Genomic DNA, 25,656 nt, shown 5'->3' with positions numbered 1-25,656 from the left:
TCCATATATTTAATTAATAATGAAGAAATGGTAATGATACTGTGCAGCTACTTTGTCCCCGATTATGCCTCATGATCAAAGGTTAATGGGTCCAGAGCTGTTCACTCCAGGTTAAATGTGTCATTAGCATCATAAAAATGCCTTCTACTTACAGTCCCTTTATCCAAATGCTTTACAAATAATACAGTACAAATAACGTGTGGTCCTTTGTACAGGTACTTGTTTATGCAGGAAGGGATTCAACCCTTCCCATACAATACCTCTGCTACATGGTTCTGCCGTACACAAAATGGAGGAGTTGCTCTCTGGAAGCCTATTACAGATGTTGCAGAAGGACATCCTCCTCTCCTGGCCAGCAGAACAAGGCAGAGAGAAAGTCTACACCCAGCAGCTCTCCTGTACCCTGCCCCTGGTAAAGGGAGGGAAGGGCAGACACAGCCACAGAACAGAGGGGAGAAGGAGGGCAGAAATGGAAAATTGTAACTATCCCACATCTGCTTGCTCTTCCACCCCCTTCTCCTCCTCTCTGGAAGTCACATTTTTAGTATTTCCTTTGAATCAGTGAGAACAAACACTAGGTTTGAAAACACTTGGGTGTAGAAAACTTGCCACGTGAGACATGGTTTGAAATCCCTGTGTGCGGCATTTACTGGGCAAGGTCCTGCTCTTCCCCATTTTCCCCTTCCCTGCGGAAGTGGTGGAGCAGGGGCAAGAGCTATATATCCCCCTCAAGAAGCCCAGCTAGAGCATGGCAGGAACAGCTACACTTTAATTGTGTGGAGACAAAAGTGAAACCCTGACCCAAGCCCTCCTCTGACCCCTCACCATTCACAGAGCCAGCAGCCAAGTGGCACAGGCTGCTGCAGGCTCTCCTCTGCGTCCCAAGAGCTACCATGTGTAACACTTCAAATGGTGCTTTCATAATGCGAAAAACATATTTTAGACAACCTGGAGCATAGCTTGAGGGTGTTTAGGAGATGCAAAGGCTGCTGGAATGCTGATGAGGGACCGGAAAACCTCAGCGGAGAGGACCAACACTGGTACAAACTGGTCTACATGGGCTATTGGAGGTGGTGCCCAGCCTGTACTGGTTTTCAAACAGTGACTGAAATTGTGGAGGCCAGCACTGACTGAGGGGAAAACTGCACCAGGGAGCACGCGGAACAGGTTAGTACTCACGACCCTGACCTATATTGTGTGTGGTATAGTGCAGGTCTCATCGGTGGAGCCTTGATCCGTGAGCCAAAGCCATGGGAGAAAGGCAATATGTTTGAGCAGCCACAGTATGGGCAGCAGGCAGGAGCTGAGATTGGCAAGGGGAGGGCAGGGTGGCACCCGGGGTCCTGGGGAAAAGCACTCCAGAGTGCAGAGTTAGGAAGTGAGAGAGTACAGGGCAGTCTGTTGTGAAGAAATTGGGGTGACAAGTTTGAAAGAGGCAATGGAAAAAGGAGAGAAGAAATACACAGGTTGGGGAGCAGACAGGGAGAGGGTAGGATTGCTTTTCCGAAAAGAAAGGGTTTATTCTAATGCCAAGAGAACGGTTTGTAAACCGCTGCACTAACAAATGGCAGAGCAAACGTAGCTGCCTTTTCTTTGAGAGGAGCAGCTCTTCTGTATACACACAGCCTGGACCTGGAGATTCCACCATCACCGCCACCACCCCACGCCCTTACAAGTATTTCTCATATAAAATTACTTCCTGAATTATTTCCTGTATTCCTCAGTGGATGAAACTAAAACCTTGTAAGATGTTATGGAAGAGACATCAGCGCCTAGACCAGACAACAGCTTGGTAGGTTGCAAGAGTTCCTGTAGGTGTAGGATAGAGTTAGGTCCAAGTCAGGCCAGGAGGCAAACAGCCAAACTACCACCCTAGTTCAGTGCCATGCCTTTGTATCTTCATCAGTATTTCAAACTACTGGAAGTTCTCTTGACAGTGGAAGCGCCTTTCATCAAAGAGATTAACAATCATACTTCTTTGTTTGCAATATATTGAAAAAATTGTAGGGTGGTGGTCAGAACCAGGCATAGCCACAGATCTGGCACTGACTGGTCTATAGCGTTCTGTTCATGCCTCATTTAAAGCTCAATTTCTGCAACTGCAGAAAGTAAGAACATACATAAATCAACCCGAAACTTAATTAAACATGCCCTGATCTTCCCTGAGAAGAAAATGCACTATTGAACTCAATTTAATGTTGAAGGACCAAAAGCCAGCTTCTTTTTGTGCACAGCAAAAAGAAACCTTTTCCGATAGACCTCTGAGATGCCAGGCAGTCACTGCTGCAGGCACAAGGCTGCAAAATAAACCCAATACAAAAAATTAACCCAGAAACAAACAAACAAAAAACCAAATCAAAACAAACAAAAAAAAACCCCAAACCTGTCCCAAAACTGAGCTTGGAAAAAAGATGGCACACCATAAATCTGTTAACTAGCTTCCTATTCTTATTACTCTGGAGCGAATCTCCCAGCCTTTACACCTTGGGACAGTTTTAGTCTTTACTTTTGTGGCTGTGATGATTATGGCAGTGTAGTGTGAAAGGAGATGACCTGTATTCATGGAATGTGGAAGTAGCGTGCGTCTGTGTCCAAGCGATGTACCTTATGTTCCCAGCGAAGTAGGTCAGTAAAACTCATCTTGTAGTGAGGACATAACAGAAACTGTTTGCTGTTTACACGCTCGAATCAGTTTTGCTGGTCCTCACCACGCTGAAATTACCAAATCGCTGTATTTAATACAGCGAAGACACCTTACAAGTTAAAGACGTAGAAGTCAAGTTCTGACGGTCACAGTTCTTTAAACTCACTGTGCCAGTGAGCATTTTTTGATAGCTAATAAGCCAGTTACATTTTTATTCTGTTTTTTGCTTGACTGAAAAAAAAAAAAAAACCCTCGCTAGCTGAGGCTAACTGTTATTTCATGTACAGCAGCATGTTTTACTGATGTGATACTGAGAAATGAGTTTTGGTGGGATTTATTTTTCAATGAAATTCTAAACATAGTAAATGCACAACTGAGAAGCGAGAACTGCAACACTATTTTAAAACCACCACTGCAGTTAACTAAAATTGATCTCTCTAACAAGTGCTAAAAATAGAGAGAGCACACAATGACTTTTCATATTGCTCCCTGCAGGCTCCTTAAATACGGGTGAATATGACCTTCACGCAAAGCTGTCCCAGAGTGTGGGACAATGAGTGATAATTCACATTCCACTGCTCTAGAACAGGAATTGATTTATTACCCAGCTAGTCTGGGAATTCATTTACATGTTTCCATTTATAACACTGCTGCATCAAAGGAAAAAAAAAACAAACAGTTCTTTGTTTTTCTTTTATTCAGCAGTTTAGAAACAACACATCAATTCAGGAAATAATAATAAGCGATATAGTATGAAGTCTTACACCCGACAGTCCTTTTCTATGGGCTTCCCTGCTGAAAGGGAATAAAACACAGGAATTTCTGATGTTCTCCTGATACATATTTTCCCCTTGTGAGAGATCCCATGTGAAAAAGATGTGAGAGAAATCTGCAAAACATCTCTTCCTGCACCCCACGCACTTCAGCTCTGGGTTACTCTGGTGCAGTTACACAAAAGCCCCAGTGATGTCTGCAACTGCAAGCTACTCAGAACAAGCAAGAACCATTTTCAGTACAGCTGGGGAGAAAGCATTCTCTCATCCCACAAGAATTTCAAAAATAAACTGATAAATTTTCATGAGCTCACCTCCTCCAATTGTTATTAGATTGGATCTGAAGTGTTTTATTTCAGTATGAAAATAATTTAATAAGTTATTTTTTCTTGTGGTTTACGAATATAAATTAGACTATTTTCTAAATCGTACTGCTCAGACCTGAAACTGGAACCTTTTCCATTTTGAATATTTTAGAAGAGGATGCTTTAACAGCTTTGAAGGAAAATGATTTGCAAAGATGACTCAATTAAATCAAAAGTAATCCTCTCCTATGAAAAATTTTGGTTTCATCAGATGAGCATTTTCTAAGGGAAAGCACTGTTTTGAAAATCCCTCCTAGCTCCAATTCCTGGCATTAGCTGAAGATGGGAAGACAGAAGAAAGCCTACCTGCATTACCCACCGACATCTATCCTGCGGTAACAGAGACTACACCTTACCCCATCCCTTCTGCATACAGTTTCCAACAGAAAGCTGGCAGTTCTAACAGAGCAATCCTGCCAGGATCGGGGAACGGTAGCTCTCTCTCGACAAACTTGTTAATGTGAGAGATTCTCTGCTCTGGTGGAGATACAACAATGCCTAAACATTTGATGAGGTATTTTGCATGTTGGAATGTAGTACCAAGCAGATGCAATTTAAAGCAAAAAGTCCACAAGTTCATGGACAAACATTTGTCCAGTCCCCACCTAAACCATCAGTTGTCTCATCTAAGCATAAACCCAAGCACAATAAATTGTGTAAGCAAGCTTTGATCTGCTATTCAATCAAACAGCATTCATAAGCTGCAGATAACATATAATTCTGTATGTAAATATGGTTAAACTCATCCTTAACCAAAGAACCAGCTGACATGCATCAACTTAAATCCAAAGCTTTAATGCAACTTACAGGCCTTATGCCAACTTCCTCTGCAGTTATTATCTACGCTGCTATTTCTCCTCTGCTTTTTCTGACACATTTTCACGCAAGGATCACAAGCTTACCTGGTCCTAGCTTAGAAACCGCATAGAGGAGGTCATAGTTGATGACAGGTGTTGCATCATCTATTGGTTGCCACCCTACCGGTGGGGAGGCTGGAGGCGAGATGAGAAACTGTTTTGCAGGCTGTGGTGGTGCCAAATGAAGCTTGTCTCCATCTGTCTCAGAGGTCTGAATCTTTAAAGCATAACAAATATGTTATTTCATATAGGGTAGAATCATAGAATGGTTTGGGCTGGAAGGGGCCTTTAAAGGCCACCTAGTCCAACCCCCTTGCAATAAGCAGGGACATCTTCAACCCGATCAGGTTGCCCAGAGCCCTGCCCCACCTGACCTTGAATGTTTCCAGGGATGGGGCACCTACAGTCTCTCTGGGCAACCTGTTCCAGTGTCTCAACACCCTCATCATCAAAAATTTCTGCCTTTTATCTAGCCTGATTTTTCCCTCTTTTAGTTTAAAACCATTACCCCTTGTCCCATCACAACAGGCCCTTGTACAAAGTTTGTCCCGATCTTTCTTGTAGGCCCCCTCCAGAGTCTAGCAGGCTGCTATAAGGTCTCCCTGGAGCCTTCTCCAGGCTGAAGAACCCCAACTATCTCAGTCTTTCCTCACAGCAGATGTGTTCCAGCCCTTCTGGCCATTTTTGTGGCCCTCCTCAGTACACCCCCATGTCCTTCTTGTACTGAGGACCCCAGAGTTGATGTGTACTGCAAGCACAGTCTCATCAGGGCAGAATCACCTCACCTGACCTACTGGCCACCCTTCTTGTGATGCAGCCCGGGATACGATTGGCCTTCTGGGCTGTGAGCACACAGTGTCTAGCTTTTCATCCACATAGGATGGGTAAATGGAACAATTACAGAAATCATGCACTTCTAATACCAAATGCTACCCAGGCAGGGCTTCAGCACCCGTCTCAGCAGAGAAGGCCTGGAGATGAATATAATCTCAACCTTACAGATGGTTCCTCTACAGTAAACACACTGTGGGGAGCTGTTACATGAGCAAAGCTACAATGTTTGTGCCTATTGTATATGTTCCCTGAGGATAAATGCAAAGCTTTGGTATCCACAGCTGCTAGGTTCAGAGATTTTTGAGGCTGAAAAAGATTGTTGTGATATACAGGTCTAAACTCCAAAACAAAACCAGACATTAGACAACAAACCAGTAATTCCTACGCCGAGGCTTTACAAGTAACTTCAGAAAGGTTTCTGAAGATTTACTTTTTTAGCCAAAGTGATAAAGGAATCTACCATGTTCCTTAGTCATTTGTAACTAATTGTTCTCATTTTATTTCCATCTTAAAATATCTAATGTAATTCCTGCTCTTTTCTGCCATATTAAAGAAGCCTCAAAATAAATGAATTGTACTACAGCCATACCTGAGCAAGTTCATAACCAGCTCGAGCCCAGAAACGATAAACTGTATTTGCATGACAGCAAGCCTAAGACAGCATCCTGCTATACCGGAGTGTATTTTACAAAGAGCCAGCTTGAGTCTCTCAACTCCACACTTCCCAGAACTTCTGGCTGTGGAAGTGATTCTTCTGTCTGGCTTAGGCCCATATAAACATACACTGCTCCAGACACTGTGCTGCTTCCACATATTCATTCCCTGGACAAAACTAATAAGCTCTTTTAAAGACTGCATGTACTGGGAAGCACAGTGCAGATACCTAAATGGCTCTGCAGCAAAACAGCTTAGATAAGGAAACTAATCACTATTATGCATGTTTTTCTTGTGTTATCCCAAGTTTTCAATTAACCTCTTGATTGTGCAGTGAAATGATTCTCACATCTGCTTAAACAGCAGGTTTTGAAACCTTTCAGAAAGAAAATCAGAGACAGATCTAGGAGATTAAGGAAAAAGGAGCTTTGAGGACAAATTTTCCTTTGACGGTGACAGAGCAGTGGGACAGGCTGCCCAGAGAGGCTGTGGGGTCTCCTTCTCTGGAGACGTTCAGAACCTGCCTGGATGTGAGTCTGTGCAACCTGCTCTAGGTGAATGAGGAGAACGGACTAGATGATATCCAGAGGTCCCTTCCACTCCTAACCATTCTGTGCTGTGATTAAGGCGTATAAAATATGATTGAGGCAGATTTTCAACATCTAAATCCAACTGTAAATCTTCTCAACTCATCTAACCTGATAAGCATATTGGTTTTTTTCCACAGATGTAGTTTCCCATCCTCCTAAGGTTCTGCTTCTGCCTACACACCCAAAACAGCTCCTGTACTGACCAGGCTGTAAAGGCTCAATATTTAAGTGCCTCTTTGATTTGACTGATACATTCAAAAAAGCCTGCCCTTAAGACCTCTGAAGGGCCAGTCTGGCAGCTCAAAGGATGCTTACATTACTTATAAGCACTAGCGAGTATCCCGTAAGCCACATCAGTCACAGCAATTTATTAAAATACATCCAGAAAAGGCGGTAGTGTGGTTCTCAACCTCCCTCACCTTTCTATAGCCTGGCTGGGGCCTCTTACTTACCCAGGCTGTGGGATATCTGGGTTCTCTCTCCCTTGGTCAAGAATCATAGAATCATTTAGATTGGAAAAGACACCTGAGATCATCATGTCCAACCGTTAACCCAGCACTGCCAAGTCCACCACTAAACCATGTCTCTGAGTACCATATCTACATGTTTTTTTGAACACCTTCAGGGATGCCCACCACCCTGGACAGCCTTTTCCAATGCTTGACCACCCTTTCAGTGAAGAAATTTTCCCTCATATCCAATCTAAACCTCCCCTGGTGCAACTTGAGGTTATTTTGTCTTATCGCTAGTTTCCTGGGAGAAGAGACTGACCCCCACCTGCCTACAGTCTCCTTTCAGGTAGTTGTAGAGAGTGACCCCTGAGCTTCCTTTTCTCCATGCTAAAACATCGCAGAAGAACAACTAAATCCCCATCTGACACTTCCAACAGATTGATATAGTCACCTTAATCATCTATGCCCCCAGGCTGCGGGTGGTGTTCTTCCCCTACCTTCTTCCTTTTACTTGAACTTAATAAATTCCTTTTAGAAAATTCACACTAGTATTCAGTACAGGGCTGGGAGGAGGCAGGAGGAAGCCTGACTGTGGTTCAGGGTTGCAGTCACGTAAGTAATTCAGCCCTACTTTTTTTATGAACTCATGATACTTTACTGCTTTTCTTCTGGTTAGTTTAGAGAATTACCCACAGAAAATACACAATGATGTTGTAAATCAGTTCTAACCTATGTAACTTCTGCGTGTTGAATGAGCAACTCTGGTCCTAAGTGGTCCTTTAAATTTACTGCAGACCCACCAGGCAGGTACAGCTCAGGCACAATAACGAGGCCCGAGTAACCTTTTAGCAGACAGATTGTGCATGAGAGAAACTTTTATTACTTTCATTCAGTGTGACTGCATAATATTTCTATAAAAGCTATGCACTAACATAGAAGTAGATACAGATTTCATTACCTGTGCAAAATACAACTTTAACTTCTTCCCTCTGAACTGTGTTTCATGCAGCTCTATTCTGGCACGAGCAGCTGATTTGGGACTACTAAAATTTATCCGCACACGCCTGAAGCTTTTGAACAGCTGGAATGTCACGCAGTCATCATAGGCACGGAACAAGCCTTCAAATTTTTCCTGAAAATGAAAAAGAAATAATGCTGAATATCAACTTTGTGATCTGTCATGCCAGTCTGTGTCAAAGGATAATCTGAAACTTGACAACTGTTTAACTAGGAGGTTTCAGCCTGTGGCCTTTGGGGGTGGGTGCCCATAGACTAAAGGCTCCGTGAAAAGAAATCAAAGAAAGCATTGGTCTTAAAGTGCCAAACACTGCAAAATGTTTGGGGGAAGGAGTCTTCAAACTGAGAACCCAGCAGCTACTGAACTTCTCATAAAAGCTGAGCAAAACTGCAACAGTGACTTATGAAATGAAGCTGAAAAGGGCACATGACTGAAAATACCAGACAACTGTGGTCTCATCCGTACAAAAGCAAACATTGTGCTGAATTACAATGGAGTCAGCAGACAAAGTCAGGCCCACTGTAACCAAGGGTTACATTCACATCAGCGCTGCAGGGTCATTTGGTGTTGCGCGTTATGTTTTTCTGGATGTTTTGTCCTTTAAATACTTAGTGCAGATACACACTCATTTTCCTTGAGAGTTCCAGTAGCAACAGGGCAAAAATTAGACAACTGAAAACAGTGACTTGTCCCAATGATAAATTTCAGGCTTAAAAATGTTCAGCTGTAGAACCACGTTCAAAGGTACATGACAAAAATCTGGCTCTTTTAACAATGTAAAAGAAAAATCTCAAGTTTACCACATCTATGGACGTGGAGATCAACAGAAATTCAAGGTACATTAGCAGCCTTGGAGGATCAGACTGTCTCTGCAACTTCTCTGTAAACTATGCTCACATACAAGACTAGTTCCACACCATCAAATAAAACTGAAGTCCTTAAATAATTTCTGACACACTTGCACGGGTCTTTTCATTCACACAAGCACAGATGCATAAAATGTTAAGAGTGAAAGGAAGAAGTTATCATTTAGTCTAGCCTTCGAGTATACTCAGATGTTAGACTGCCATCCAGTGAGTCTCACAAAGCCCTAGCATTTTAACTACTGCAACCAAGACTTGAAGTCTTAAAAGATGCAGAATCGGCCAGAGCAAAGCCAGTTCTTTTAAGAGTTCTTTATCCTGAAAAAGCAATGTTTGAGATGATTTGGCACACCATTTCATATGCTGACAGTTAGTATGTCAGGTGCTTGTATAATTACAATAACCTGACATTTTGTTTTCTGTATCTGCAAGTAAGCACGTTTTCACATGTTTTAAAACACGAATTATTCCTTTCTCATCCAGGAAAACAATTTTTTTTTATCCCTTAGAGTGGATAACTGGTAGAGGCTGCAAAGATGAAATAAAAAATGCAATTTGTGTAATCACATCAATACTTCAGTTCTCATATTTTGATCTTACAAGACAAAAACCCCAGAACTACTTAGAAAAATGCATCCTGAAGCACAGTGAAGTTGCATCAGGGAGCACTAATAGCACTGTGGGAGTGCCCACTGTCAGCATGACACAGAGTTAACTCTGAGAACAGACCAGTTTCGTGGCAAGGAGCATGGAACACTAATGCGCATGTACCAGATCTCCTTTCATTCATTGCCAGCTCTGTGGTCTTCTTTCCCATAACTGATACTCGCATCTCTGGCACCCTTTCAAAGGAACAGCCCTGTGGTCTGTTAAGCTTTCATGATTTTTGTTTCATTTCGCCTGACCTCACTCGCCTCTTCCTTTCACCACAGGAGATTCTTTAAAGGAATTTAAAAAACAAGAGAGAGATCACTGGTTTGGTTGAGGGTGAATAAAGGCACACAGTAACAGCCTGAAGTTGATAGGTTTGTATAAGCAGGTCTAAGTTATACCACTTAATGTTCAAATTGTCAACATTTCACACCTGAGTTATGTTTTTTAACTGCTTTGCTTACATTTTTGCAAAATTGCATTTTCCTGAGCAGAAGTCTACATCTAGTGGCATTTGTATAAAGGTCAGCCAAAAGCAGCAGCTGTCTCAGTCCTGATCTGCTCAGAATTTTGATGCTACAACCTTCATAATGGCCAGGGAAAGAGGGCTGGGGGAAGAGAGAGAAAGGGACAGGGGACCGGTGTATGCGTAAAGCAGGACTTACACAGCATTCAGAAACATGCAATACTGTGTATAATCTAAATAAAAAATAACAGTGACTAATTAAATCTTATGTCTTTATATTACATACATTACCTATTTCAGACTTTTTTTTAAAAAAAGCACCCTGAACTAAACAAACTTAAATACACACACATATAGATGAGAGATATCAAGGTATCTATGTTTGGTTTTTTTTTATATAGATATATATGAGATGATCAAGGTATTTTAACAGAGGTGACAAACTAAAAATAAGCAGCAAGGTGAATATTTCCTAGTCCCCTGTAGTAGCTCTCAAGTCTCCTCACAAGTCAACAATGAAATCATTCATCATATTAAAAAAAAAATATTTCACTAACCATGGAAGAATCCATGCGTGAACTTGTCTAGACACTGGGAAGTTAAGTATCTATTACAACTGAGTATTTATTAGGACACAGATTCTCCCTGTCTCAACACAGCAGCATTTTCTTGCATCAGCCAGTCCCGTCTGCCTGCCCTCTGTGCACAGCGTGTATGACAGCCCAGAACCTAGATCCTGGTTAAGGCCATAGAGCAAAAGAAGGGAGGGCATTATTTGAAACATGGGTCCAAGAGCAGCGAGCACAAGGAATTTCTGGGCACATTTCTGGACAATACTGAGACACACTCATTAGGCACCGAAGAGAGTAGATGGGAGGATCTCTAAATAAAGCTGATTAAGTACTGGACGCCAAATGCAATACTGGGAGACCACTGAGGCACTATGGACTTTATTCTGCTTACTTTTCAATTTGATACTGTGCAGCTTTAGAGATCCAGCTTTGAATAATGCTCCTAAAAATGCCATGGGGAGGAAGGGAATTGAACCCTCTATTTGATAATAATACAGGGCAGTCTATCCACAGTGGGTACACCTCTACTGCACCAAGTGAAACTGCATCTCCCATTAAAAAAATCCATATATCTGAATTTTCTGCATTTTCAGTATATAATAATAATGACCTAAGCAGAGGTCATTAATCATCATCTGCAGTTAACAGCCTTCAGCTGCACCTGGAGCCATCCCAACTCTTCCCAGTTTGATATTAATTCCCAGAAAACACCTTATTTACTATTACCCGTGACTTCTAATATCTGCTGAATGTACTTATCTGGATAGAAGTCTTTCAGTGTCATTCCAATCTATATGAAAACATATCATATATATTTTAAAGACCTAAGCAAATTCTCTCCCCTTCAAGTTTTGTGGCTAAATTATTCAAACCTCATAATCTTCTCAATTTAGGACTTCTACAGTGCTTTTAGGATTCAGTATTTTTAAAACACTCTTAGAAAGAAAGTCTTTACACTTCCAGAATACTTTGAAAACTGAAAATAAATAAAGGAACATCTGAAGATAAGCAGCAGTGTTGCTATTCCCAAAAAGTCAAAAGGCAGAAACTAATGAGTTATGCATTTATTTCTGGGATTTTGGCATGTCTTCATGCATCCCAAGAAAGTCTCTGTGAGACCCAATTAACGGTCTGGCAAATGTGAGTAGCCTTCATTTGACCAATACTGCAGAAGTTCTTACTTCTCCCTGGTGGGCTCCGTGCCCTCCCTTCATCTCACTATTCAGCTTTCCCCAGTTCTTTCCTGTTACCTTATATCATCAGCTCCCATCACCCATCATTCACCACCTGTAGCAGTTTCTACTACAGATTTTTTTATTTTTTTTTAATTAACAAAATTAGCACAAAGTAGGAACATACTCATTCAGGCTGCTGACTACTCAAGCTTGATTGTTATAATTTACAACAGCCAATGCAAAGACAAACACAGCACCACCCCCGGAAGAAAAGAGCACTGGAACAGACACAAACTAAAAACCTCAGAATACAAGGGCAAAGCTACGCACTCCTGAACTAAAAACTATTTCCACTGTGGAAGCTCACCTGGGAACCAAGATCCTGCAAACCACATAATAAAAGTGATCAGTGAAATGCAGCAGTAAGGAGTCAAACAACATACTGGATCTATGTGGAGAAGTGTCTCCAGTAAAGCAAGGAAAGTATTAACGACGTTATATAGAGCACTATTAAACCTCATTAAAAATGCAGGTTTTGTTGCCTGTATCCCACATAGATTAACCCAAACAGGAATAGATTAAGATAAAGGCTACAGGGAATGAATAACTTACTGAATAAGAAATAAAAATGCTGGGCTTATTTAGCAAAACAAAGCAAAGCCCGAGAGGAGACGGGACAACCATGAGTAGTTTACCAGACCTGTATAATGACAAAGTACAGTGTACAAAGACTGGAAGACTACATTGGCATAAACCAAGTGTATATAAATAAGTTTAGGCTAGAAGTTAAATAAGGTTTCAAACAAAGTAATGATCCCGAAACAATCTTCCAATTACAGCATCAGTGGCAAATGATTACTTTTTTTTAGACTGAATTTGGTTAGTTCATGACAGGGACTATGACAAAATATGGACACAACAAACACTGTAAAACCCAACTGCCTGAATTAGCAAGTGAATTGGATTCTGACACAGCAAGTTGCTCTGATTTATTTCCAAACATTTCTTTCATGAATAACTCCACTGGTATTGTGTTCATTCAGGACAAAAGCCAAAGCCCAATTCAAATGGAAGTCTTTCCACAGACATCAGCAAGCTTTGGATTAGAGCCCTAGAACTCAGAACACAAATTAGGTTTTATTATTCAGTATGTTTACACTCATTATCAACCTTGTTACACGTTTGATTTAGGAGATAGCTATGATTTAAAACTTCAGTCTAATAATCTTTCCTAGAGTTTAGCAAGCAAATAAAGCAAGCATTTTTCCCATTTTAACTTCTCTTGTTCATTTATATATAAGATAATCCAAGGACCTAACTGTATACAATAGGGAAACCAAGACATAATTTTCAGTTACGAAATAATTTTCCTGAAATTACTTCTGTACTGGGTATAAATTTCCCTGTAAGAAATAAACTCATATCTCAGGGTAGAATGTTTTCTGTTTCCATGTAGCCATGCTGGTTGCAACACTGCACATCCATCGTGCAGCACAAGAAACATGGAATTTGGTAGAAGATATGGAGACCATGCACTGAAGTGTTTAATAACAAAAGCGTTCTATCAACAGATTAATTCCCCATTTACAGCAAACAGGATGGACGTACTGGTTAATTCGAGGGGGAATAAAGCAGTCATTAATGTGGCACACATTTTAAAAAATATGTAATAATACAGAAGCCTAGAAAATATCAGATGGAAGTAATCTCAGGATTGGGGTACATCAATGCCACATGAAGGGTACTGTAGTGACTGAGTCTGGATTAAGGAAGATGGAGACAAGATGAAAGAGCAACAGAAGACCGCAAAGATGATCAGAGAAGTCGTGAGCCTGTCACAGTAACTAAGGTATGATGTATTTCCTGCTATATCCAAGTATAAGTAAATCACATCACAAATGATGTGAAGGGAAAAGGCTTATCTGAATTAAAATAACCAACAGCTTTGCTATGAAACGAAGTCTGCCCATTATAAGATTTAGGCTCAAACTGAAGGGAGGGTATTTAGCACTAGACACATACAGTTTCAATTTCAATGCAGTTTCAATTGCCATTGGCCCAGAAGCAGCAAAAAGGCAAATTATTTTCATGAAAGGACAGGAAAGGTAGATTACAGGACTGCAGTATGCATTGCTGTAGTTCTTAAATTAAAAAAAAAAAAAAAAAAAAGGAAAAGGGACCCTGATTTGTCTTATAAAAACTTTAAACAACTGGGTTTACCTCAAATGCTTTTAACAATTCATGTAATGAACCACAGAAAACAAGCAAGCTGCTCGATGTAACTCACTTGTGAGTCACTGGTCTCCAGGTCATAGCTTTTTTGTTTTACCTTCCTCTGGAGGCAGCTGTAGCCAAGAGTGTGACATCCTCCTACTTCTTCCTTATCAGTGGGACAAGTATTATTTCAATAAAATCCTCAGACTGAATACTTCAGTCTGAATGTTTGTTTGCAGAAAGTTCTTCTGTTATCAAAGGGAATCCCTCACCCAGTCCCACAGGTGGGAACAGCAATCAAAAAATGCAACAGAAAAACGTGTCCTTCCACCTTGCATTCATCAGGGTACATTTTAAGATGGTAACATCTCTAAACGTGAGAAGTTTTATAAGGGCAAAAACCCCAGGGAACGCTGGGTATTTTGTCAGGCAACCAGAATTACAAAGCACTCTGCAATAACTGCCTGGTTACCATACTGTCTAAAAGTGTGTTTCTCACCTTGGAACTCAGTGCAAACTTCTGCTCATGTCTTACTGAAGTTAGAGCACTGAGATAAGGCTGAAAAGAGCTTGGATTTGTTTATTTATATTAAACACAGCACTAATTTGCCTCGTCCAAATTTGCACAATTGTCTCAGTACATGAACAAATCAGCCCAGGTTTGCTACCCCAGTTCACGCTGTTTGTTGTTCTGTGCTTCGCTTTCTGTTGTTTTTGAGGGATGAAGGTCAGTTAAATTGTGAGCCAAAGATGAAATGAAGCAGTGTAAGCCAAACTAAATTTTAAGATTGGATTTTGAGAAGAGCAGGTTAAAAAAGTGCATTGAATCTTGCTCTCTCCAGTTAAATCAAGACCAATTTGTTTGCACTACTGCAATCCTGTTAATGCTATCAAGGGTGTCCTAATTAAGTTTCACAATGTAAAGAATAACATTTTGTATTCCCAACGAGATGCTAAGTGACCTTGTCGCTCTGCTCTTTGTAGTGAACACAAACACACTGGCCACACAAAGTGTCTACACTCAGGCCTGGCCCATGGCTCACACACACATACTGCCACGTTACCCTTACAGACAAGGGCTGTTTTGGAGCCATCTGCATAGAACTTTTAGATCCTGAAGAATTTTGCCTTCATTTTGTCCCAAAATCATTCTGACAGCAGAGATATTTGATATAATCCTTCCTGCTTAGGGACTCAGTGTCTTGTTCCAGAGATGCCGAGAAAGTCTAACAGACATTACACAATATGGTACAGACATTTGTAATTCATCTTCATCGTCTCACAAAAAACTGCGATGGCAAAAATAGGTAGTTAACTGGAAGAAGCTCAATAGTTCCACCTCGCACCAGGACTGAGGTAGTAAGAGCCATCCCTCACTACCAGTCCTCCTGCATGAGGACAGTCCACCAAGGCATGATAACACTGCAACAGTACTGAAAGCCTCCTGGTAAACAAAGCGAGACAGACTTGCCTCTTGAAAAATCAACTGAACTAAATAAATCCATGTTCAGCTTCCAACCCATCAGCCCAACAAATCGTACAGAGATAATATCTGCCCCAAAGCTCAATGGAAACGGCATTCACATTTCAGAAGAGCTGACAAATGTCAGGGGCACAGAATTTTGCTGCGTTGCCTTTTCTGTTTTTAACCAGCTCACATCCCTGTTTACCTCAATGTGACGCACATTCCTCCTGCTTAGCTCCACTGATCTGGAAACCAAAGGCTCCTTCAAGATGAAATAAATTGTTCCTGTGGCAATGCCAAGGGGGTGATTTAATATAGTTTGGAGACTTCTCAATTCAATTTCACACCCAACGATTGAGCTAAAAGAAAAAAACACACTTTACATTTCTTCTTTATAGGAGCACTGTTATTTTACTGTATCACCAGCAACAGCCTTTCTGAGCACTCCATACTTGCAGTATTCCAGGTCCAGATGCCGTATTAGCTCCCTGAAATGTTGGAAGTGCTCTTTCAAACCGGCTGGCCAAGTACACATGATACGACTTCATCTATTTGCTTCACCCCAGCGCTAAGGAGAGTTCTGTGGAGACACCATTCTTTCTTCTCTGAGAAGCTATTTTTGATTCCTGTGCTGGCTACCATTTTGTGCAACATCACTCAATACTTTCTTTTTGTCCTCTTTTGCATCACATTTGGTAGTGGGGAAAAAAAAAAAAAAAGGCAAGAACAGATTTGTGGAGGATTTCATGCAATTTCTGTCCTCCAAATAACAGCCTTACATTTTGGCTTGAGAATGATAAAAATAATGCTAATAACAGAGACATGAAGAAAATTGAGTCAGACTGTCCTAAAAAAAGTGCTTTGTTTGTTTTACTTTAAATTCAAGCAATAACTGAGTAACATACGTAGTAAATTGCAAGGAGCTCAGCTGCATTGGATTTAAGAATGTATGTAGTGCAATACCAGCAACCAATTTTATCTTGTGGCTGCAAGAATTTAAGTCCAACAGTTAATTGGTAGCACAAGGAACAAATTACTATGTATATGCTTAGCCTGTTTCAATAATTTCTAAAGTTCATATTATCTTAATTTAGCAAACAAAACTATTGAAGAAAACCAACCTTAATTAGTTTTTACCAGTACCAGCCCAGAAAGCCAACCATACCCTGGGCTGCATCACCAGCAGCATGGCCAGCAAGTCAGGGAGGCGATTCTACCCCTCTACTCTGCTCTCGTGAGACCCCACCTGCAGTGCTGCATCCAGCTCTGGAGCACCCAACACAAAAACAACACGGACCTCCTCTTGGAATGAGTCCAGAGGAGGCCACAAAGATGGTCAGAGGGCTGGAGCCCCTCTGCTGTGGGGACAGGCTGAGAGAGCTGGGGTTGTTCAGCCTGGAGAAGAGAGGGATCTGGGGAGACCTTGTTGCAGCCTGCCAGTCTCTAGAGGGGGCCTACAGGAAAGCTGCAGAGGGACTTTTTACAAAGGCCTGTAGCAATGAGACAAGGACTAATGGCTTCAAACTGAAAAAGGGTAGTTTCAGACTACACATAAGGATCACATTTTTGATGACAAGTTTGGTAAGACACTGGCCCAGGCTGCCCGGAGCAGCTGTGGGTGCCCCAACCCTGGCAGTGCTGAAGGCCAGGCTGGACGGGGCTGGGAGCAACCTGGCCTAGAGGACAGGGGGGATGGAACTAGATGATCTTTAAGGTCCCTTCCAACCCAACCCATTCTGTGATTCTATCAGGAAGGGTGTTCCCATAGGAACAGACCTCTACAAAACAGTTGGTGCTGAGGATTTTCTGGTAAGATGCCATGGACTGGATGACCATTAGCAATTTGAGCATATTAGGCACACTACTGGAGTTCATCATCTACATAATTTCATCTGAAAGGTATCCAGTTCATGAACCATTCTGTGATGTGAATAAAAAGCACAGTTAATGATGATCAACAATAAAGTTGTCTCATGAGAATCCCCATCTCAGACTAAAAATGCTAATGTAGGCACAAGCCAGTATCTCTCCTAAAAATAGTTAGCTGGCACTCCTGGAAAAGCCAAAAAAAGCAAACTCAACACACACCACCACCCTCCCCCACAAAAAAACCCCAACCAAACAAACTGAAGTGCTAGGGACAATAATAAATAAGGCATGTAGTCAAACTTGTGCAGGAAACTAGGGTTTAAGTTATGCATTTATGAGAAGCTGTGTGAAAAGATACTAACTGTATAAATTTAGGGACTGTAAGAAAAGCAACATAAATAACCACCTTCTTATTACACTGTTTTTCATTGATCTTTGACAACTTCAGTTTCATCTCAACCCTTCTGATGTATCCCACACTCCTCTTCTGTGTGGTGACACTGAGGCAAAGACAGACTGGCTTATAGTCACAGTGCCCACTTACGGGCAACCATGGGAGCAGAACCAGTGCTCCCGTAACTCATCCAGAAGCATCTCACTTCTATAGGTGTACAAAACCCCCATCAGAGCACCTATAAAGCTCGGCCTCTCAAAAATCTGTTACTGAGCCTGTTGAAGTGTCAAGGGACACCCTCTGTGGCTGTCAGAGATGCAGAATCAGGACCTCACTGAACAGAATGCTACACATGGGAATGAAATTTACTAAAGAGAACACTAAGAGCTGAGAAACTTTGTTTTATTTATACTCTTGGAGCTATAATGTTGTAAAACAACCATAAAATGCATACTATTCATTCCCTGTCTCTGTCAATGCAGTTAAACTAGAAAAATAAACAAGAAAAGGCCATGGGACAATTTAAACAAATAAAATGCTTGCCTTGCCCATTGCTGATTTACTATTTTGCCTACAGTGATCAACATTTATAGTATTTCAGCTGTTTCTCATCACAGTCATTCAGAATGCTTTCTCCCTTCCCTCCCCACCATCAACTGCAAACTGCACTAACATGACTAAAAATATAATTTCAACTTGTCTGGATTTAGAAAGGACACTGACAATTTTGAAAGTCGCTATTTAAGAGAATGGAATAGAACCTAGTCTCATGCTCCCCCATAAATGTTGTTTAACTGTTGAAAAAATGTACAAGGGAAAACTGTTGACCCATCAATATACATCCTCAAAAAATTAGTAAAAAAACCTCTGCTGGAATGTAGTTTCAAATACAAAGGAAAACAGTTTACCCAGAGACAAAAATGTACAAATTTTCGCTCAAGGTGTTAGCCTTACTTTGCACCTCTGCACTGAAACATTAAACAAACAGCCTCTTCCTATCCTTTCTTGCCTTTCTCCCTGCCACTGCAGCCCACAATTAGTGGGCAGAATCTGCAGTACTGTGACCTGTCTCGCTGTCTGACACTCTGGTTGTACTATTTGAGTGTTTCTTATTCTTGCCAGCCTGTCTCAACCATCTGTCATTCGCTGTCTTACACTTCATTTGCAAATTACTCAAGCAGGTCTGTTGTCTATACATTTGAACAGCTCCTAGCAGCTACAGCCTCTAAGACTAGAGTCTGTAGAATAAAGATACATCAAGGACAGTAAGTAATACACCATCTCCAGTTGAGAGACTAAATGGAGTCTGTAGCAAACCTACATAAACTACATGTGAACAGCTTAATGGTATATATAAAAAAAGTATCTGATATAAACACGTAAGGAAGAGGTAAAAAGAAAACTATGAAAAAATCACCCTTGGGCTGGAAAAGAGCAAAGGCGGACACAGAGGAAAGTTTCTGTCTACAAATGTGACCAAGACAAGGATATGGGAAACTCTTTCTTGGATCCATTTCAGACATACTCTGACCTAATACATCCAGCTCTGTGTATGTGATGCAATAGGTGTACACTGGTCACACGCCAACACACTAACTGACACAATTCAAACAAATTTTACCTGATGGGCTACGTAAGACTATGAGAGTCCAGGGTCACATGAGAGATGCTTACACCACAGTGCAGCTTTCTGCTTTTTTCACTTAGTTAATACAGCAAACTCCTGCACAGCTCGCTACACAATAGATTAGTATAGTTTTCTTAAAATATATTAACTTGTTCTAGTTCCTAATTTCACTCTAAAAATAGAGAGGTGGTCTAAGTGGGAAAAAAAATGGACAATGGAAGAGGAAAATAAGGTGAAAAAAATAACCTTAAAACATAGCTCAGAAACTACGACATCCCTTTTAAATTGTCAGATTCAGAAAAAAATATGTTGAGTTACAGAAATCTCTTAAGTAAAATTATTTCCAGAAAAGGCTTTTACAATTCATGAAAGTCTCCTTCTGTAGCTTATCAGTGAAAATCCATCTTCACCATCAATTCTTTATGTATATTTTCTTTTTAACCTATTTCATGCTTTGTAGTCCTTCCTTCACTAATTGTTTATCAGAAAACGTTTGAGCTTGATGCATTTATTTGACGAGGTAAAAAAAGTCTTTTTTTTATTATAACATAGGATATAGACTTTCCTTACAACAGGAATTGTGCTATGAAAAATGGGAAGACACCAGTGTGTGTGTGTGTGGTGTGTGTATGTATATATTTATGTATTAGAAAAGGTAACTACAGGTAACAGTCTGTTCCTCCTAACTTTACATGTCAAAGCTTCCATACACTAAAATTACATTTATGTATGCACTGAAAGAGGCAACTATAAAAGACTGCAAGTATATCATTCACCCACATACACTGATTTGGTCCCCTCAGAGGACCCTTAGATGAGCTATAATCTGCTGAGTATAATTGCTCTTAATGCTGTTATCACTCTGAAAAGTTTAGCTGTGGATTCAATTTTGCAGATCACGGCAGAAAATGGATGGAAATTATCTGTATGAACAGAGATGATACACTCTTCCCTGCGTGCTGCCTCTGTAGCGTCACTGTAACACTCATTTTAGCATTGTCCTACAAAAAACTGAAGAAACTTTCCAGTTTGATTAAACTTCAGTGAAAAAAATAATGTGCTTGAGATATTTTTACACTTAGAGAGGCTGCCTTCTACCGCATCAGAGGTCACAGCCTGTAGAGGACTCCAGGTTCCCAAGCTGCACAAATGCTGAAGTATCAAAGAAATGCCATACATGGTCCACCTGCCCAATTAAAAAAAATGCAACAGCATATTTTCATTTCCAATATACATCACAATGCTTAATGAGCCTCTAGAACTTTATAGGGTTATAATACCTAATGAAATCAAGACTTGAGCACACGTCAGAAAAATTGGGCTTGTGTAGGCCAGAAGAGAGGTTTTGGGAAGACTTGGTAAGCAGCTTCCCAGCACCCAAGAAGGGGTTACTGAGATGACAGACTTAGGCCCTGTATCAGGTACAATAAGGGCTGAAAAAGAAGCAATGGTTTCTGTCTGCCTGAACAGCCTCTAGTACTGTCCACTACCGACAGGATATGGACACGGGAATTTCATTCTTACAGTGCTATAATTGTTTTATTAGGCAGATGGAAGAAACCCCAGGGTGAAAAAGCAAATATTCCTGACCAAACTGCTCCCATGTCATTTTTCAACCAACTGGATGATTTCCAGTTGGCACAGATTTTGTTTAGAAATAAGAATTGGAAAGTAGACTAATCCTATCTTACAGCTAAAAACAGCACTGCTTTCCATCAAAATAATTTTCATTTCCTGATGTGAAAAATGTATCAGTAACAGCATGATATTAAAAGATACTGGACTGGCATTATGAAACTGAAGTCGCTCTTCATAAAAGCTAAGCTTGTATCCAGAGCAATCGGTAAGAAGGCAACAAGCCCAGTGACTGGCAAGCAGAGCGGTAACCAAATGCGTATTTTATTCTTTTTATGAACAAGTCTTTTAAAAATAAGTAGGGCATATAAAAATAATTAGTATCCTGCAGAGTCCAGTTTCTTTCCCTGCGGCACTGTTTCACACTTGTCTCTGTGTCAAAGAAAAGTACATGCCTTGCGAATACCATTATGGAAGTTTATAATGTATGCATCTGCAGAGCTGGAGACAAATGTGTAGACTCAAGGAGGTCAATGAGATTTTCAACGTGCTAAAGTTGGGTGCAAAGAGATTCTAAGTGACATGAGCAGACATGGGACTACCAGTTTTAGGGGAACTAGTCAGTCAAGAATAAAGGGAAGCAACTTGTTCACTACTGAGGTTACATCTTCAAATGTCTGGTCTCCCAGACCACTCAGCCTCATGTACGGAATATCCCTGCATCCAGCTGCAAACCACTACACTGCAGAAGCAGTATCAGCAGTAGCTTTAAGAATTTACACTTTTCAATTTCAATTGAAATTGAAAACTATGTACTTAATCAGTATAGGATAGTAATATTTAATTAAGAAGGTCAAATTATCAACTAAAAGTGAACAAGGTCATCCTACAGGTCCCTCAACACAGTCCACAGACTCTCTCTAAGGGATACTCAAATCAGAAACACAGTAGATATGGACTTCCCATGTATAAACCTCAAATTTGATAGAAAACATTTAGGGGAGAATAAATCAGCAGTGGTTGAAAGCAAGGCTACCTTCCCATAGATAAGTGGTCTCAAAATAGAGTAGTTCAATATCTACCAATCTGCAGCTATTATCCACCACATACTTCATTTCACACACAACTGCACAGTCCTATTAATTATCGTTTTACTCTACTTACACCATCTACTTACTCCCAAAGTAAACTCTCCTAATTCGAGAGCTTTTCTTTATAAGTCTTAATGTCCATTTGCTCTGCTTCTGTTTCACTATAAAACTATACAAAGTAAAAACTACATAATACAGTTAAAGCTTAAGCAGAAATTCTAGCAAGCATCAAGCAAACAACATTCAAAAATATTCTGTATTGTTTTCTAGGATGCATTGAGTAATCAAGTGTTTGGGGACTGCTACTGTTTGTTAAGGAAATGTTTTTATTCAGCAATACTTTGTGACACCAAGCTCTTTCCCCTACGCCAAGAAATATCATTACCTTGGGAGTTAAAATTGTAGGAAGGTAGCTTAAATCACTAGTTTTCCAAGTCTCAGTCTAGTTATCGACTACAAAAAGCAAGAGATAAGGCATCTAAACATCTTTTCTCTTTATTCGTTTATTTTAAAAATTCAGATGAAAATCCATCAACTTCCCAAACCTCTAAAACTTTAATACGCCAATAATTTACTTTGTTTAACATAAGCAGCATAGTTATTATTGCTATGGCCCAGCATTTGGCTTTGCTCCCAGCTGCTGTGATTAATAAGAGGTTTTTTAGCTCAACGATTCTCAGATTATGGTTCAAGGACTAGCAGTTGCCTGCAGAAAGCTGGCTGGTCGCACAGCCCTGGAATTAATCTAATATAATCAGCTGTTTCTAAAGATAAAGGTACTACCTTTCACACTTCAGTAGTTTTCTTCTTAGGATCTGTAAACAAGATAGCAACATGAAATCTCATTTTTAGACAAAAAGATGTGCAACTGCAAAGTCCAGCCAGCCTGAAGAGACCAACGGTGGACCCGTAATAGCAAGCTTATTTAAACTGACCAGTAGCCACATTAGCACAGAACCCAAACTAATAAACTGCCACTCAACAGAATTAATGTGCTCAAGAACACCACCACAACATCTACAACTCAAGAGCTTTGAGTCAGCTTGGCAACAGAGTCAGAAAGCGCCTGCTTCTTGCAAACCACTATCCAAGCACCAAGTGGGACTAGACTTTTATTCCACACATCCAGGCTCTGGAACAACTTCAAGAAGTGGAATAAGCCCCTCACACCAATATCTAGCTATAACAAAAGAGGGTAAACACTGTAGCAGCACCATCAGAAGGACTGCTATCCCGGCCTCGCTGCTAAGCTTCTAACGCTCTTGCAGCATTGCCACCTTCTCTCCAGTTGTCTGCATCTGCTATAGAGCACAGCGAAAACTAGCCATGGTAGCCCAGCACCCGTGTACTAAAGAGTGAAAGTGACGTGCCCTGTCTTCTGCACATCCAGAAATTACACACAGGGAATCGTACCATGGGCTGCATCACCAGCAGCATGGCCAGCAGGCCAGGGAGGTGATTCTACCCCTCTACTCTGCTCTCGTGAGACCCCACCTGCAGTGCTGCATCCAGCTCTGGAGCACCCAACACAAAAACAACATGGACCTCCTCTTGGAACGAGTCCAGAGGAGGCCACAAAGATGGTCAGAGGGCTGGAGCCCCTCTGCTGTGGGGACAGGCTGAGAGAGCTGGGGTTGTTCAGCCTGGAGAAGAGAGGGATCTGGGGAGACCTTGTTGCAGCCTGCCAGTCTCTAGAGGGGGCCTACAGGAAAGCTGCAGAGGGACTTTTTACAAAGGCCTGTAGCAATGAGACAAGGACTAATGGCTTTAAACTGAAAGAGGGCGGATTTTTATTTAGATTAGGAAGACATTCTTTACTGTAAGGGTGCTGAGGCGCTGGCCCAGGCTGCCCAGAGCAGCTGTGGGTGCCCCATCCCTGGCAGTGCTGAAGGCCAGGCTGGACGGGGCTGGGGGCAGCCTGGGCTGGGGGGAGGGGTCCCTGCCCGTGGCAGGGGGACAGGAACTACACAGTCTTTAAGGTTGCTCCCAGCCCAAACCATTATGTGATTCTACATTTGTTTTAATTACAAAAGCATGATACTGTTACTTATTGCAATTCACTAGAACTTAAGAGATTTGCATCACACAACTGTTTAGACACAAGAATTTGTTTATAGAGCTGTGCTTTTGATTTCCCTTCAGGTCTACTCCTTTGCACTGAATTTCATCCTGTTGCTTAATTAACAGTTGTTCAGAATTTTGACAGTGCCCCACCAGCACAGTGCCGGCCACACATGTTAAGGTTTTTCTCTGTTGACTAGTGTCATTGCTCTCAACCTGGTTCCAGGAAGAAACATGTGAGCTTATCTACTTAAATGCCCTCACGGTTTGAGAATGAACCACTTCCGTTTTAGACATTTTTAAAACAACTATACACCCACCTTACGGAAATTGTATTTAAACTGTAGATCACTTATGAAAATTACTTGAACAGTGTGAAAGCTTTGGTCAAAATATCTACCTTCCATATCTCCTTTATCCCACTTAGTTGCCCTGACAAACAAGGCAGGCATATTGATTTGACATGATTTGCCCTAGACAACCCAGGCTAATCACTTCCAAAGTACTTACAAACTTATTTCCAAAATTCAAGCTAGATTCAAATATCTGTAATTATCCAGGCCTTTCTCCCCCCCCCCCCCCCCCCCTTTTAAACACAAATGCATTTTCTTTCCATCTCCCATCCTCAGAAGCCTCTCTGTAACCTGTGAATTCTCAAAGATAATTTCAAATAGTAGAAAGATTATTTCAACTATATCCTATAGCATTCTTTGGTAGATTTTATCAGGTCCTGTATGCTTCAACAACTGTCTTACCTCTGTATTTTTAGCAGTTCTTCTCTGCTCTGGCCACTGCTAGGGTTGTTTTTCTCTATTCATTTAGCTGATTATCTGTCAGGCACTTTATGTAACACACATGAAATCAGTCAAACCATAACCCTCCCCACACTGTTTGTTATGTATGCATCTTGCTGTTTAATGGATTTGCACATTGTCTTCCTCTTTTTATGCATCAAAAGACTTTCCTTGTTCTTACTTAAATCCTCTGCTAATTGAAATTCATTTTGTGATTTTGCACATTTGGTTTTCACTTTATATATAAATCCTTAAAACACTGTAAAGCAAAAGGAGTATCTGATCTAGACATAACAGTCTCTTAATGCATGTCCCATCTGTCCTTTGCATCAGGAGAGATAATCTCCATTATGCATTCAAAAGTGCCTCCTTAACTGCTAATTCTCATGTATTTCTTGGTCTCAGATAATCTTCTTAGGAGACACTACTTACCAGCTCTATAAGGTTGCTGAAAATGACTTTTAAAAAAAAAATTTCCTTGTTCATCTGATCTCAGACTTAATTTCAAAAGCTTACTTCAAAATATCTTTCACCAAAAGTACTTGCCATTATTAACTTCTTCATTAAATTTACCTATGTCCATTTGCTGAAAGAAGTGTGCCCAGAACATTCTCATAATTTGATGTATCACATCTTACTGTATCACTTACTG

General features: G+C 40.8%; 1 protein-coding gene across 3 annotated transcripts in view; it reads right to left on the bottom strand.

Annotated features, from left to right (window-relative positions):
- RCAN2 (regulator of calcineurin 2) overlaps positions 1 to 25,656 on the bottom strand; it is a 95,899-nt gene that overhangs the window by 10,505 nt on the left and 59,738 nt on the right. For all 3 annotated transcript variants that reach the window (XM_040598416.1, XM_040598417.1, XM_040598418.1), the window contains 2 exons: positions 8,128 to 8,301; positions 4,685 to 4,856 (listed from right to left, as the gene is read on the bottom strand). In XM_040598416.1, the coding sequence (XP_040454350.1) occupies positions 4,685 to 4,856; positions 8,128 to 8,301 (346 nt within the window). The remainder of the gene's footprint in view (positions 1 to 4,684; positions 4,857 to 8,127; positions 8,302 to 25,656) is intronic.

The sequence above is a fragment of the Falco naumanni genome, chromosome 6 (genome assembly GCF_017639655.2).
Source record: "Falco naumanni isolate bFalNau1 chromosome 6, bFalNau1.pat, whole genome shotgun sequence".
In the NCBI taxonomy this organism is placed as follows: domain Eukaryota; kingdom Metazoa; phylum Chordata; class Aves; order Falconiformes; family Falconidae; genus Falco; species Falco naumanni.
The sequence above is the reverse complement of the archived record's forward strand: the minus strand, read 5'-3'. Positions and strand labels throughout refer to the sequence as shown.